The sequence below is a fragment of the Jaculus jaculus genome, chromosome 1 (assembly GCF_020740685.1).
Source record: "Jaculus jaculus isolate mJacJac1 chromosome 1, mJacJac1.mat.Y.cur, whole genome shotgun sequence".
NCBI lineage: Eukaryota > Metazoa > Chordata > Mammalia > Rodentia > Dipodidae > Jaculus > Jaculus jaculus.
The window spans coordinates 86,764,021-86,781,380 of NC_059102.1; the positions used below are offsets into that span (position 1 = coordinate 86,764,021).

The 17,360-nt window shown below is 37.8% G+C and overlaps 1 protein-coding gene across 2 annotated transcripts in view; it reads left to right on the plus strand.

Moving 5' to 3' along the window:
• Nucleotides 1-17,360, plus strand: part of Adamtsl1 (ADAMTS like 1) — a 403,127-nt gene that overhangs the window by 16,625 nt on the left and 369,142 nt on the right. For both annotated transcript variants that reach the window (XM_045150329.1, XM_004658427.2), the window contains exon 2: nucleotides 15,849-15,976. In XM_045150329.1, coding sequence (XP_045006264.1) covers nucleotides 15,849-15,976 — 128 coding nt within the window. The remainder of the gene's footprint in view (nucleotides 1-15,848; nucleotides 15,977-17,360) is intronic.

A 17,360-nucleotide genomic window follows, 5' to 3' on the forward strand; every position in this document is an offset into this window, starting at 1 on the left:
CAGGCTTTAAAAAGGATGCCTGGGGTGAGCCTCAGCAGTCTTGATATTGTCTGTGGCCAAGATCCATTTTAATATATTCCTGAGACATTTTGGTGACTGTAGTACTATGTTAGACATCAATCTATTAGCATTTCATATTGCTAAGCATGGTTAGCGCAATGCACATAAATATTATTCCTCTATTAAATGATATTGAGTGATGCTTGAAGGGTAAGAATGAAAGTGACAGATTCAAAGTTTTTGCATATTGGAAGCAGAGATTCAACTTTAGAAAATCTCAAAGTAGTATTTGCTTTGCCTTTTCAGACATTCAAAGCTAGATAAGAGTCACAGAATCACAAATATTATACTGTGTTTTGCTTTATATGCTAATAAACATTTAATAAATAGTTTGACTAATGGCTCCTTGACACTAGCATTCGATTGAAAAATGTTAAAAGATTGTATTAATTCCCACATGTACAATATTGAAGGAAAGTTTTCAGTTATGATTTTTAAAATGCTATATCAACACATAGAATTTAGCCAGCTCAAAAGAAAAATTCTGTTGAACTTGACTGGAAAAACAGAAAGAAACAACTCATATATTTGTCTCAAATTGCCATTATTTTTTTCCCACCTTAGTCCAAGAAGATCTGTACTGTTTACCCAGGATGATGACAAATTATAACGGAATGAGACATATATCCAATTAGAAAATTTATTGCAGAAATTTAAAAGTAGAGAAATACATACTCTACCGTGCATAATATTAACAAAACAGATGTTGGTCTGTGGAAATTGCTCAGTGGTTAAAGGCACTTCCTTTCAAAGCCCAACACCCTGAGTTTGGTTCCCCAGTATCACAGTATCCACATAAAGTCAGATGTATAATGTGGCCATGTGTTGTTTTTTCTGGAATTGTCTTTTTTTCCCCCAATGGCAAGATGCTTTGGTGCACCCATATTCTTTTCTTCTCTCTCTCTCTCTTCTCCCCTCCCTCTTTCTCAAGTAAATAAATATAAAATTTAAGAAAAGAAAAAATTATAGACTTCTATGTTTGTAAAATATGATTTTAGCTAGAAAATACTTGGCTAGATCTCTAACTATATATAAAAAAAGAAAACAGCCAGGCATGGTGGCACATGCCTTTAATCATAGCACTTGGGAGGCAGAGGTAGGAGGATTGGCGTGAGTTCGAGGCCACCCTGAGACTCCATAGTGAATTCCAGGACAGCCTAGGCTAGAGTGAGACCCTATCTCAAAAAACAAAAAAAAAAAAAAAAAAAAAAAAAAAAAAAAACAGCCTGGGGCAACAGTGCCTGGATTCTCAACTGCTTCAGATAAAAGACATAATATGTGGGGAGATGTATGTGTGAATTTAAAAAAAACATGAAAAACCACTACTAGCATTACACAGTGGAAAGCAGAGAACAATGTTGGTAGCCTGATTGAAAACATGGTATGCTATAAATATTGTTGCGGTCTCTACATAGTAGAAACATAAGAAGACATGATTCTCTAGCACATGAGTGAGAATTACATCAGTACAGAGAAGCTGAAAACCACAAAGGAAAGTTGAGTTTTATCCTATCAGCTGAGTAACATTTGCCTACATGGATTTGTTGATTTTAATAGAATCACCTAGTATGCCTTTACTAATAAAAAGTATGGCATATAATTTAACATTTCTTTTTGTTCTTCAGAGATCATCATAGAATTTGTAATCAATTCTAAATACAGAGAATTGCATGCATGGAAAATAAGGGAGATATAAATAGAAATTCTCAGTTTCAGGAATCACTTTTTCATAAGATAATTTTAAGCATGAAGCCCTAAGATTACCTCTACTTGAATTTCATTTAGCAATTGTACTGCTCACCACTCACTCATATACTAACATTTTTTGATAATCAAATCAAGAAATGCTTTAAGGCAATAATTTATAAATGGATTCATTAGAAGATGATGCCCTTACTGTGATATATAAACAAATCTACTCTCAAAAAGACAATAACTAAATATTTTGGGGTTTTTCACCCTTATGTTAATTGTCACATCACATGAAGCTTACTGGTTCTCACTCTTGGGTTTCATCTAATTAATTACTGCCAATGGCACCTGCCAGTCAAGGGCAAATAGAAGAGAGATGCAATCTTGTTTCCTCTGGTTGGCAGCCAGGGCTAACTCCCAGTGCACAGTCTTGTGGAGGTGACAGGTGACCTGAATCTTTGTAAACAGCTCCTCTCACTAGATACCTGCCTCTTTTTTCCTCCTCCTCCACCATCCATAACAGCATCTTGAATATTGATAGACCTAATATTGTAGTACTTTTATTTTTAAAGAAATCTCTATAGCACCCCATAAGTTCAACCAAGCCCATGTGTGTGTCCCCTTTTATTTTTTACATAAGCAATATATTTATTTATTTTTATACCTTTTTCTTTATTAGTTATGTATATACTCAGTGTGTCAACAGCACATGTTTGTATCATCCTTATCATCATCCCTGCCTGGGGATTCCGGTTGTCCCCATGGGGATTGTGGGTCATGCATCATGAAGCTAGTCATTACTTAGGGGTAAGAGGCAATGTCTTTGTGCATAATGTCCCATCTGTGACTCTAACAATCTTTCTGCCCCCTCTTCTGTGAATTTTCCTGAGCCATGTTGGGTTTGTTTTAGTTCTACTTCAGTGATGAGGTCTTGGGAGCCTCTGTGTCTCTGGATCTCTAGTTTGGTAGGAGTTGAATGTTCTCTGTGTCTGTCTCTTTCACCTTTGTGCTGATACCAGGTTCACCAAGGAAGCAGCACTCTTGCTCATTTCTCCAATTACTCTATGGTTTCAGCTGGGGCCCTGGTAAGGTGTGATGGGCTAATTCTCTCCCCAGGTTCTGCGTCCATCTGAAAAAGAGAAGCAGATTCTCCAATGGAGAACAGATAAATGGAGTATCATTGTTTGTTTAGAGAGAATTTAATGGGTGTAGGCCCTGTTGTGGCCCAAAATTGGTGGGAACTTGATATTGGAGAGTGAACTCATTTTTTGGATATGATTCTGACTTGTTTCCCAGTTCAAGATATGGGTTCTATTCCACTGAGTAGATCTGTTAGCCAATCTAAGAGCAGTTGGTTATCCACCATGGCTGTGTGCTGGGTGAGTATCACGTCAGGTTGTTTGCTGCTGAGTAGCTTAGACCACAGTTGCTTTATATAGATCAGAAAATTAATTTATAAATGTGCAATTGCTAATTTAAAATCCTAGGGTACTTTTATACTGTGACTTTTAGATGTGTTTTAGAAATTATCTTGGCCAAGTTCCTCCTTGCAAATTAAACTGAGGCAAAGAAAACTAAATGACTTCAGATAGATTCATAGCAATGTCAAGATAAAGTGAAAATACCACAGAGACCACATCCTGCTGCCCATCTGAGTTCTTGCTTAAAAGCTTGCCATCAATATTATCCATGTACACTTTTTGAAACATTTGTGACTTAAAAGTATACACAAAAACAAACCAGTGAAAAACTAAACATTCTCATGCCATTGGACTCTGCATCAAACCTTGAACCAGACATCAGGGTACAAAACTGAATGCCATCCAGTTTCTATCTACTGGGGAAGCCCATTAATATTTTGCCTCTCTGAATCTCTCTTATATAAAATTAATTTCCCCATAATCCATAACTTTTCCTTGTGTCAAATTTCTTTTAATTTTTCCTGATTATTTTTGTTCAACTTTAAATTTTTCTGTACTCTACACTGCATTTCATTTTTACACTCATTAAGACACCATTTAAATTTTTATTAGTGGTCCTTGCCTTTATTACACCAGGACTCCTTCACACACTCACCCTATTCCCATCATCCTCTCCTGATTATAGCATACTGCCTGAAATGAATGCCCTTCCCAGGTACTGCAGAGGACTGTGTATTGTTTACTGGGTGATGAGGGTGCTTTGGCACACAAACATCCAAGATGTGGATTAACATAGACTAAGGCAAGATGTGGAAGGTTAATCATCTTTCAGCTTTAAACATTTTGGGTAAATTTAGAGTTGGCATGAAGAAGAGACACATGAATAATCAGAAATGTGATCATCATTCTTCCCCATAGGTGAGATTTATTTTTGTCCTCTTCCATTCCCTTGTTTATCTGCAGTTTTCCTCTCTGTGTTTAGAGACCCTGAGTGCATGTAAACAGGAGAGAAAGCTGACAGTGATTATGGATTGAACACTTACAATACAGCTTGTCCTTGCCTTGCCTGCTTTACTCATCAAATAAACATTCACTAGAATTACTTAGATATCCAGTGTTCTACAAGGCACTGGGGAAACAAAGGCATATATGTATTTGTTGTGATCCTTAAGCACATGATCTCTTTCTGTTGGTAGCTGTATCAGCAAATATGTGCAATATAGTGACTAGCAAACATTAACCCAACCACAGTATCAAATCTGGAACTTTGCTTCAAACTTGCAGGAGTATTAGAGGCTGGTACTACCTGGAGATTAGAGGATGCTCCCCTAAATGATAGCATGACAACTGCATTATAGGCCAGAATGAGGAATCACGAGTCCAAAAGTGTGTGGAAGATGAAGATGGGGATCTAGGCAGCAGCAAGCTTATGGACAGACGCTAGAGATCCTTGCAGCACCTTAAATGACTACAAAGCAAGGCCCCATTACTGGAGTGTCAAGGACTGTGTGATTGAGAACAGCAGGAATGGATCCAGAACGTTGATTTAGGGTCAAGTTAGAAAAGGTCGTGTATGCCATTCCAATAATTTGGACTTTATCCTATTCCCAAGAGTTCTTAACTTTTTTTGGAGAACCTGATGAAAGCTATGAATCTCCTTTCCAGAGGTATAGTAATAATACCCACATGCCCAAAATACTGCCTAGAATTTCTGAGCATTCACAGTCCACCTGGGATCCATTATTAGATCCCACCAGCAATAGACACTGATTCCATAGCAAGTCTCTTAGCAAAGAGTGAACAGTTTAGCCATGTGTTCTAGCAGGAAAGCTGGCAACAGTATGAAGGACACACAGGTGGGAGGAGAGGCTGGAACTTGAGGTCTCTTGCAAAAGATCAGGCACTAATAGTACGACCAGAATTAAGGATTTGCAAATGGGTGGGAGGAGAAAAGAAAAAAAAAAAAAACCTTCAGAAATGGGACTGATAAGCCTTAGTTTTAAATAAATTCTCTGATTCAACACAGAGAATACTGAACATAAAGTTATCTTTGTTATCCCCACTACATCATTAATCCTTCCAAAAGCATTGCTTACCTGTCTGAACTGAGGAAAGTAAGTAGAAATGAAAACAAGAGTGTAGGATTCAAGAACCACATTCATGCAAAAGCATCAGGATCATCCAGGAGGTCATGCTGCAGAGGGCTGTAGTGTAGTGAGTTCAGGCTGGCAGAAATAAAAGCAAATAAAGAGTAGTTACACATGGTAAACTTCACACGGGAAATAGTCATTTCAAGTCACCCAGCAACTTGCTGGTTGTCTTTTCTACCATAGCTGAGCCATCCTGGACATGTTTGAATCACGGAGCGGGCTGGTCGGTTTGCTTTACATTCAGGATGAAAAAGTATTATCAAGGCTATTGAATAAACACTCAGAATGATTTACTGCCCAAATTGTCAAATTTGCAAAACTGTTTCCACTACGTATGCTGCCACTGCCTACAGCAGCAGCTAGAGGTTAAAATAAGAGTGGAACACTATCTATTGAAGGGGCAAAGATAGAATGAAGGAAAGAACTATTGCTTTTAAAGGTATTTTCATCTGAGCTATATGCACTGATCTACTGTGTGGAAGAGGGAAGTAGTGGTTGCACACATAAGCTAAAAATCAGAAGACAGTCCCTGAAATCCAAAACACTAGGAAATTTTAACTCAGTAGAGATTTCTCACACTGCTTTGTTCTCTCCTTCTTCTTGTGCCCATTCTGTGTTCTAGATAAGATTTTGAAAGACAAATGTCAAATAACTAATTGAAGATTTAAAACAAGGCAAGCTTCTAAAAGATCTCCTCAAATACTGAATGAATATGTATATTTTATATTATGGGTGTGTATTTTTTTTTGTTTTTGAGATAGGCTTTCACTCTAGCCCAGGCTAACCTGGAATTCAGTATGTAGTCTGAGGGTAGCTCCAAACTCACAGTGATCCACTTACCTCTGCCTCCCAACTACTGAGATTAAAGACATGTGCCACCATGCCTGGTTTGAATATTTTTTCAAAATCTTAGTTTGTCTTTAAAATGGCATTCATAATAATTATTTTATTATTATAACTATAGGTGATTCAAAAATGTTGTAAGCCTGGCCCTTAAAGGGTTTGCAGTTTATTTCAAAAGATAATTATTATGTATAATGATAATCCTGAAGAGTCACAAAGTTTTGTTCCAATGAATTCTGTACTAATTCATATATTACCTAATTGCACATTGATAATTCAGGGATATAACATAAAATGCTGACAGGTTAAGCAAAATTACTACAATATTAAGAGCATGTCATTATGTCTCATTTCCAAGTGAAAAGAATCCAATAGGAGTAAAAGTGGACACAAGAATGCAGGAAAAGAAAAATATAATATTGAATCAAGCAGAATGCTTTAGATTTTGGTTCTAAACATCCATCCCATAATACTGGAATCACACTTGAGAAAGAATCTGACCATGAACATTGGAACCTGAGTTCCATCCAGCTTACCATGAAGCTTCCTTCAGAATCATTTCATCAGCTTTCTCTCTTTACTCAGATGACACAACAGCCAATTTAAGGAGTTGGGGAATTTCTGTTGCAACCTAAAAACTACTTGCTTAATAATGACATGATAACTAGTCATTTCTTCCAGCTTTCCTATTAGCAATTATAATTTGGACTTTCTGTTTAGCAAACCCTTAAGCTATACTATTCTCTTAACTTTCCAGTTTCCTCACAGAACACATAATGAGATTTTTTCCCCCCATCAGGAATGTTTTCTCCATGATTCCAAACCCCAACATGTGCTTTCCAGAGCCTCAGATGTTTCCTTCGTTCTACAGATGTTTTGAAAATTCATTTCAGCAAAAGTTGCCAGTGCTGTAGAAAGTCTCTGTGGCTGATTGGACTCACAGCTTGGACAGAGCTTGAGTTAGATTAGATGGAAATGGAAACTGAAACTTCTTGCTGGCTCACCAGGAACTCAGGAATTCACAAAAAGAGCAGAGAAGGAATTCCTTTGGAGGGGGAGTTTCAAACATGCCTGCTTTGGGGAGTGGAGGGGTGTGGAAGCCCCAGGAGGTGAATCTTCACTGTTTTTCTTGGTGTTGGGCCTACATACTATTTTTCACTGCAGATTTCTCTCTGTTTCTAAGTATAGGAGGAAACAATAGCAGTGGCAGCAGCAGTCAGAAAGAAGAGCCTGATTGTTAGAACCCCAGGTAAAATGGATAATGTTTCACACCTAAAGAGAAATAGGTCAGAAGCATCATAATATCCCTATAGGGAATGTGCCAAGAAGGTAATGAGTGTCATCACAAATATGGAAATTAAAAGTTTTAAAAATGACTGCCAATTCTACAGGGTATGGATCACCTCTGTGGGAAAAATAAAATAAAATTGTCTTTATTCTCCTTGTCTAGATTCATTAGCCAGGCTGTTATTAGTATTATGATGCGAATTACTGTAGTGGGGAAAAAAACAGATTGACAGGACATGTCTAGTAAAAAATATCAAGTCCTCCAGTCTGTGCATATCCACATCACATATAACACAAGTTTTTAAATTTTTTTTTGTTTATTTGTATTTATTTCTTTGAAAGCAACAGAGAGAAGGAGGCAGAGAGAGAGAGAGAGAGAATGGGCACACCAGGGCTTCCAGCCACTGCAAATGAACTCCAGATGTGTGCCTCCCCTTGTGCATCTGGCTAACGTGGGTCCTGGGGAACAGATCCTCAAACTGGAGTCCTTAGACTTCACAGGCAAGCGCTTAACTGCTAAGCCATCTCTCCAGCCCATAACACAAGTTTTTATATTCATTGAAACTTAGGTTAGAATCTCTATCAAAAAAGAAACTGTAATAGTATTTATATTAACATCATATCAGTATTATGAAAAAATATGTTAAATATTTCTATTTACTAGGTTAGTGTTTTTAAAGTAGCAAAAATGATTAGGGAAATTTCCAAATACCAAATGCCCAGTTGCAAATTTCCTAAACACTAGGCTTTGTTCATATCAGCAATTGCTGGTTTTAATTCAGCTGGCTGTAAAATGTGTTCTAGTGGACTTTTCTAACATGCCCAGAGCGTCTCTGCTAGAGGAGCAGTATTCCAGCCTTGTCCTTGGACAGAATACAAAATCATCAAGTTACTATAGCTCTGAAATACAAATCTTATTGAAACATTTGACATGGAGCAAAGTAAGGTTTTTGTTTCCTAAAAAGAAATGAAGTTGTCTTAATTTCATCTCCAAGCTTTTACTCCCAGGTTGAGAAAGAAGGCTGAAAACAACATATTTTCTGAAAAATAAAAGGAGTAGCATTGGTTGTTGTGATTTCAGAATGAATTAGTGCATTGTTAAATGTTGTTTGAAAGGGAGTAGGAGGTCACGCATTGTGTCTTATGCCTGTTAGCACTGTTAGGCTGAGGCAGGAGGATTGCCACACATTCAAGACATTCTAGGCTACATACATAGTTCCAAGACAGCTTGGCCTATACAGTGAGCCAGTCTCTCTCTGTCTTTCTCTCTATATAAAAACAAAGAAACAAGAAAGAAATTTTAAAATATTTTTTAAAATTTAGGCTGGAGGATGGAGAGATGGCTTAGTGGTTAAGGCACTTGCCAACGAAGCCTAAGGACACATGTTCGATTCTCCAGATCTCTTGTAAGCCAGACTCAGAAAAATGAGGCAAGCTCAAGGTCACACATGCCCTCTAGGTGGCAAAATTGTCGAGTTCAATTGTAGTGGCTGAGGCCTGCTTTCTCTCTCACTCTAGATTAAATAAAAAAATTTAAAAAATTAAAAAATAAAAACATTCTGTAAAAAAATTAGGATGGAGAGATGGCTCAGCAGTTAAGGCACTTGCCTGCAAAGCCTAATGACACAGGCTTAATTCCTCAGTACCCACATAAAACTAGATGCACAAAGTGATGCAGGTGTCTGGAATTTGTGTGCCGCAGCTAAAGGCCCCAGTGTGTCCATTCTCACTGTCTCTTATTTCACTCTCTGCTTGAAAATAAAAAAATAATTTTTTTAAAAAAGGAACAAGAAATCAAAATTTGAAATGGTCATGGTTAGATGCATACAGAAAGATCTGGGTTAGCAGGTGTTAGCTGTGTGGCTTGTGGGAGTACATGTTGTTCTTGCAGCATGTCAAGGGAGGTGAAACATTCATCACCAATATTCCATAACTGCACTATCAATGCTTCCATTTCAGAAATGGAAAACACTGGCTCCAAGATATCTAGACACAAGCCTGAGTCAAGCTGAATTGTATCTCACTGGACAGGTCCATCTGCCTCCCAAGCCTCTGCTCTTTCTCCTATACCTTGATGCAAGTTGTTCAACCTCTTTGAGACTCAATTTTATTATTGGTGAAATATAAAAAAAAAAAAATTCACACAGGGAATTGGCTCCTCTTGAGGGTTAAATACCATGCTTTGTGAAGATTCTGACGTAGTCCCAGGCACATGGGTACTTAATTCCTCCCAGTGTATTCTTTTACCACTAATCCTCCAGGCACACGTGTAATAGGTGTTCTAACAAATATGAACAGAGTGTTTGAAAATGCAAGGTCCAAGGAAAGGAAAAAGAAGGCAGGGACCCAAGGTCCCCTTGCCCTTAAGAGTGTTTCCATTCTGTACAGAATTGACTTTTTCTCCTCAGTAGCAAGGGACAGGCTTCATGCAGTGGCCTCTGTGAGACCGTGCACTGTGTCACTTGGCAGTTCATCATATCCCCCAACAGTGCAGCTGTGATAAGAACCAGATGATTCAAATTTCCGAAGCAAAGCCAGCAACAAATATCATTTGGGAAGGCACATGCCTCAGTAGCCATATACCATGCTCCTTAAAAAAGTACACCAAAAAGCTAATGGACTTTTACACGAGCTCAGTTACTGCTTAATATTGGTAAGCTCTCAGGAGCAAGGAATCACAGCCCCTACCATGTACAGTTGGCAGCAGAACCAGTATTCCAAGTTGTTAAAGAAGCCAAGGATTAGATAAGATTTATAGAGACCTGGTGCACGTAGGAGAGCTAAAAATGGAATCTGTAGATTCATTTCCAAAGCTTTATACATACATGGACAGGATGTTTCAGGGGATGGATTACTATACTTTGCATGGGCACACCAAGGAAAAATGGTTCTCTCATCATTGGAGGAGTGCCCCCCCTTTTTTTAGTTTAGAGCTGTGTGACAGCTATTTAGTGCAGCCACATGCACAAGTCCACATGGCTTAACCTAAATGCTGTCTATCTGGAAGGAGGGAAAACCAGAGGCTTGGGCACCTTTCTGCTGATCTAACATTGTGAACACCCCTCTTAGATTCATTCTGTAACCCATTTTGCTGCTTTTCAGGATCTGTTAATGTCTAAAACAAACCACTTTTCTTATAGCTTCAGCTGCTATATGATTTTAATTTTTCAATTTTTTAAAAAAATTGTATTATTTTTATTTATGTCTTTTTTATTAGTTTTCTATTCTGCAAGTGCAGGCATTATTAGGCTCATCCATGACCTACCCCCTCTCCATTGGCCCCTCATTGTTGAGGTGTATGGGTCGTGCATTGTGGGGTTAGCCCACAGTTATGATTTCCATTTTACAAACACCTATAAACCATTGCCTCACCACCTACTTTCATTTTCATTTTGTTCTGTATAGTTTGAACTCTTGATGCAATGTTTGGGAAAATATTTTCCAATTTACCTACCACTGAACAAATAGAACTATAGAGTATAGAGACTTTTTATTAATAACTTGTGCTTCATCCTCTGGTACTCTAAGTCTTTGATAATCTATGTTCCAATGATATAGGCTTCCAGACAAATTGCTATATAGGAGGTCACTCTGATGTTAAGTGTCTACTGAATGATGAAATGCAAGTCAAATATTACTTCATTTGATTGCTCAAAGCACAGAACTGTTGTAGCTGTCAACCTTAGAGCTGTTTCCCTGAGACTTTGTTGGTGCAATTGGTTCTGGAATTAGCCATAAAGCTATCAGATGAAAACCATGTTTAGGTAAGTCAGTAGTGACAAGAAAATGACATCATTCTGTAGTTGATGGATGTAGGAAGTTCTTCCATTTATAGGAAGCATATAATGATCTACAACGAAAGTCTAGTTTGTATATACTTAGTATTTATTGTACTTTAGAACCTCTTGACTGGCCTGATGTTGGGGTGTATACTGCTGAGATTTCCAAAAAGAAAGCAATTGTTCTAAGAGTCTTCATTAAACACTACATTTAAAAATCATTCAGGGGCTGGAGAGATGGCTCAGCAATTAAGGCACTTGTCTGCAAAGCCTAAGGACCTGAATTCAATTTCCCAGTACCTACATAAAGCCAGATTCACAAGGTGGCACATACCTTTGGAGTTTGTTTGCAGTGGCTAGAGGCTCTGACATGCCCATTTTCTCACTCTATCTGCCTTTCTCTCCCTCTCTCTCTTAAATAAGTAAATAGAATATTTTTAAAAATCAGTATGTGGCATCAAAGGCCTAGAAATGGCTAGAATATTTTCTAATTTCAATAACTCAAGAAATATGATGATGTTTTATAAGATTCTGGAACAAGAATCCAGGCCTTCTCTTGATACTTGCTGGGTTTTCACAAACAGGTGCTAATTGTCCACTCTTGCTAATCCAATAAAATAAAATAAATACTATGATAAGAAATGATTTACAGTGGTCCTTTTCATCAAGTTGGATGCCAGATACCCTTTATTTTGTGTGTGTGTTTATGAGCATACTTGTGTTTGACAATGAACATGTTGACTTTTTTGATAACTATTCTGGTGAAACATTGACAATGAAATACCCAGTCCTAAGTCACCTGCATTAATAGTTATGACCGTAATCTCATGCGACATTACTACTGAAGTATTTATTTGTGTAGAATACCTAGATTTTTTTTTGTTAGTTTCAGAAGCAAACAACATTACTGTTAGACAACCTATTTTCTATTCCTTATTTTTCTCTAAGCTTTGGTTTTCCATAAAGATGCAATTCTAAATCTGCACCTTGGAAATTCTTTTTTAGGGCTAGAGAGATTGCTTAGTGGTTAAGGTACTTGTCTACAAAGCCAAAGGACCCAGGTTTCTATTCCCCGGGACCCACATAAGCCAGATGCACAAGGTGTAGCACATGAGTCTGGAGTTTGTTTGTAGCAGCTGGAGACCCTGATTTTCTCATTCAACCTCTCTCTCTCTCTCTCTCTCTCTCTCTCTCTCTCTCTCTCTCTCTCTCTCCCTCCCTCCCTCCCTCCCTCCCTCTCTCTCTCTCTCTCTTTCTCTCTCTCTCTAATAAATAAAGAAATAAAAATAAAATATTTTAGAAAAGAAATTTTACTTTAATATCTCAGAGTGAAGTAAAACAGAGGACTAAACTAAGTCTTGGGATAACTGTTAGCTGGAAAGCAAAGAAAACGGCCTTTGCATTAGCCTCCCATGAAAAATAAGACCTTAAAGTTGGATCCTCAGTTTGAGTCCATGACAAAAATTGGTTTCCTGGGGATGGGGAGGTAGCTCAGTAAGTAAAGAGCTTGACTTGCAATCATAAAATCCTGAGTTAAATCTCCAGGACCCATTATGGTGTGTGTGATTATAATATCAGTGTTTGGAAGCAAGAATAAGCAGGTCTTGGGGTTCTCTGACCAGCCAGTCTAGTCTAATTAGGCAAGTTCCAGGCCAGTGAGAAACTCTGTCTCAGAAAATATGGAAAGAGCCTAAGGAATGACACCTAAGGCTCTTGTCTGTCCTCCATACATACCTATACCCACACATTACACAAGTGGCCCAGCCCGACATACACACATACAAGAACAGCATACAATTTGGTTTCTTCACTCTTTGCACAATCTAGAGCCATCTCCTCTCATCTATAAACATTTCTGACTCATCAAGGGCAAATCTCCTGTTCCACACAACCCTCAGGACCAAACTAAAGCTGGAAGGGCCAGAGAGCAGGCCTTTCTCTAACGATAGAATTACTTCAAAGTCAAGTGGAAAGAATAGAATTTTGCAATCTGGATTATCTAGGTGGTTCAAGTTCTCGAAGGAAAAGCCATATTTTGCTATGGGGATGATATTTCTGTATATATCTATGTGAAAATATATTTTGGGGGGATGTTTATATACTTACATTCATAGGGTTCCATTTTGTGTACGTTCTATAATAGTTTGATCCACACAGACTCAAAACATTAGGCTACAGAATGCCATTGTAAAGTCAAAAAGGAACTTCACATTCAAAAGTAATGCAGAAATAAACAAGATTTCTACTAGTACCAAACACACAAAAAAAGTTGTTTATATTGAAAACTATCTTAAATACTGTAATAAGCAAATATTTTAGATTTTAAATGTTCCTCAAGGAATGGCTCAAATGTTTTTAGTTCTAGATGTAAAAATCTGGCAATTGAAAAGGGGGAAAATCACTTTCCCTAACATTAAACATGGGTTCAATTGAAATGAAATATGCTTATCCCAGTTACTAAAAGAAAACTTGGAGTTGTTTCACTTTGAGAAATAGATCTATGCCTTGTCTCTAAGTTAGTGTGAGATCTCTCAGAGAAATGTGGGCACTTACTTTGTCTAATGTGCTGAAACTTGTAACTTGTGATGAGGTAAGATGTTTGGGATATAGAGCCTTTTCACACTGAGCAAACTTAAGCACAGAATCTGAAACCAGTTGTGTTTGTAGAAAAATAAACTCATAACCATACATTGTTTTCTAAATATCTTTCCCAGAGAACAGCCAGAGGGAAATTTCTCCAAGAATTTGACATTCTAAGGTTCTTATCTCACATGTAAATGCGGCTCACATGTGAATGTTACACGTGGGAATTTTTTACAGTTATAATAATTGAATATCATCAAAGTTTGTCATCACTCATCTTACTCTTTTCAATTACCATGTGAAACATGGCTTTCCTGATACTGCTTCCACTCCAGTCATGTTGAATCTGGATAAGAAAACCTGTATCATCCAAAATACATGTATTTGTCACACAAATAAAAACTTCAGGAAAATACTGTTCCTATCTCAACAGTTCAATCTGTGTTTTTGTTTTGTTTTGTTGGAACTTAGCACCTTCAGAAAGTTATATCCCAAATACTCCTTTTACTTATTTTTCTTTAGAGGTGGGGTCTCAGTAAGTCACTCAGGCTGGGCTTCAACTCACTCTGCAACCCAGACAGGACTTGAACTTCTGATGCTCTTGCTCAGCCTCCTGAGTGGCTGGAATTCAGGCCTCTGCCATAAGGCCAGCACGAGAGTGTCATCTTTGAATCACACAAAGCAAACACAATGGGTATCCTCAGATATGCAGTAAACTTTTTCAAACCTGGAAATTAATTTAATGGGACTTTAATGTGTGTAGTTCATTGGCAAAGAATCTTTTCTTTCTCAGAGGACTCCTTGTGGCACCAAGTAAGAAAGGCTGGCTGAAGAAGGACATGGACTAGGGATACTGTAGCATTCTTCCATCCAAGCTTTGCCACTCCAGGTCCACATCTCACATGACCAATGAGACATTGGCTGCAAGGTGGTACTATATGAAAGTCAGGAATTTTAGGGAGACAATACTTAAGAGAACAGTGACTCAACTGCATTCAACAGTATTACATTTACATTTTCAAGGTCCTTCCTGTAGCCTCTCAGAGTCCAAATATGTCAATAAATGCTTTTACTGTCATTTGTACAAGTCTTAAAAGTTGCAAGGCTTAGTCAGTTGACCCATCACAACTGACTTATATAGGATCCCCTTGCTACAAAAAAAAAAAAAATCACAAAATTAACGCTTTTCTCTGGCGCAAGCCTTGGACTACATTCATTTAGCTAATCCCCTAAGTAAGATATTTGTGTGTGTATTATGATATAGTTCTAATATTTTGTCCATTTTATAGAAAGAACAATTAAGGTACATGGGGGAGGTAAGTTACTTAGTTTAAGGACTCATAGAAAAAACAAAAACCATAATGCTGAAGCTTGTGGTATTGAATGTAGCACAGATGGTATATTTTTTCATCATGAAGAATGTGAAACCCCACACTGAGACCTGTATGTGATAATCAACCTTATATTAGATGCAATTTTTCTAAGAAAGCCTTTAAGTAATAATAGATCCATTTTTCTAGAGACAATCCCTGTATCACTAAAATTATTTCATGTAGCTATTCAAATTCAAAAATTTTAGATGTAAGAATGAAGTTGCTTCCTAAATATGTCAGTTGTGTACAGCTTGGTAGACTTGGAAAGCCATACTGGTATGTACAAATCCTTCTTCTCATTGTAGACACACCTCTGTGAGCAGGATCTCTCACAAAGGCACAGATGTTAGATTCATGAATCCAAGAAAATTGTGGCTTCAGTGCAGTCAGTCTTCCTGTAATGTTATAACCTAGACACCTGTTTCTAGCTTTATTTTCCAGTTGGTCCATGAGTGCTGTCTCTTACCTCCTTTAGTCATTGCCCAGGGATCTTAAACTCTTCTTACACATATACACATTATTACATTGGAAAGAATTAGATACAGGGTTTCATTTCTAGCAAGGCCATCAGACAGACACACAACAAACCCACATACAGAGATGCATACTTAACTCAGGAAAAGGGACACAATGCTGACTGATCATCTCTCATTTTTACAGAGCTCCAGGACAGCACGCTCAGAAGAGGACCGGGAAGGCCTCTGGGATGCCTGGGGCCCATGGAGTGAATGTTCCCGTACCTGTGGTGGAGGAGCCTCCTACTCCCTGCGACGCTGCCTAAGCAGCAAGTAAGTGAGAGTCAAAGGTGGCCTGGGGTTGGGGTTGGAGTTATGCAAAGCATTTTGTGGTTCTAAAACTATAAGAAGGAAAGAAATGTGAGGAAGATAATAATTAATTTCGAGGTTTTTCTTGTTATGCTCATCTCCACCTAGGTGTTCATATACCTCCGTGTGGTAATCCATAGAGAATTCATATCACTAAATAAGCAAATTTAATTGTTTTTATGTTAGATGTAGAAGGAGAATTTATTATTTGAAATGCCTCTAGCTCAGTCGCTCAACAAAAGTGACCTTGAAGCCCAAGTACATGGAGTCCTCAGCAATAGGGTTTTACCATCTATTCCTGGCGGGATATCTTGACATTAGGGCCTGAGCTTCATTCATTTCCATTTCCCTGTTTCTAAGAGATAGTAGGAGTCTAACCAGTGGCTCTTCACTGAATTACTGAAAACACTGTGGTCTAAGCAGGTCTCCACTGCAAATGTTATACTCAGAGAAACATGATTAGAGGCATATCTTGCAGCATGCCAGCCTAGTGTGTGCTGCCTGTTCATTCTGATATTTGATAGGTCTTTTAGATTGCCTCCACCAGCGTGTTTGCCAGTCTTCTTCTGAAGCCAGCTTTGTATCAAGCAGATATTTATGGTGATAAAAAGAATAGACCTTTCCAACTTATGATTCACTTGTTTTCTTAATCTTGAACATAAAAACCTTAATAAATCTGCAATACATGATGATATAACTGATAATAATCTTACATCAGTCAAGCCAAATTGACACCTTTGGAATGTTCCTGTTATCTAGCTTTCTCAAACTAGCAACTTTGAATGGTTTATAAACCAAACGATGTATCTCACAAAACTAGTACAAAATGTATGGGAAAATTTTGTGTTGTCTCAGTAATATGAATGTTACAATGTGTTTGAATCTTTAACTGAGTGAGATTGAAGAGGAATTTATATAATACATTTAAATAGCAAATAAAATTCTGCAATGCAGCAAATAACCAAGCATTAACACTATGTCAGATTCAAAAATACCAATTTTACCACCTAACCAGCTAAAGCTCCATCTTATTAGGACTTCATTAAGATACCACAGAAGGCGCTGGAGAGATGGTTTAGCAGTTAAGATGCTTGTTTGCAAAGCCTAAGGACCCAGGTTTGATTCCCCAGGACCCACAAAAGCCAGATGCACAAGGTGGTACATGCATCTGGAGTTCATTTGCAGTTGCTGGAGGCCCTGGAACATCCATTCTCACCTTCTCTGTTTCTCTCTCTCTCTCTCTCTCTCTCTTAAATAAACAAATAAATAAATATTTTATAACAAAGACACCACAGAAGATAATAGATGTCTTATTTTTTAATATACTTCTAATACATTATTATGTTTT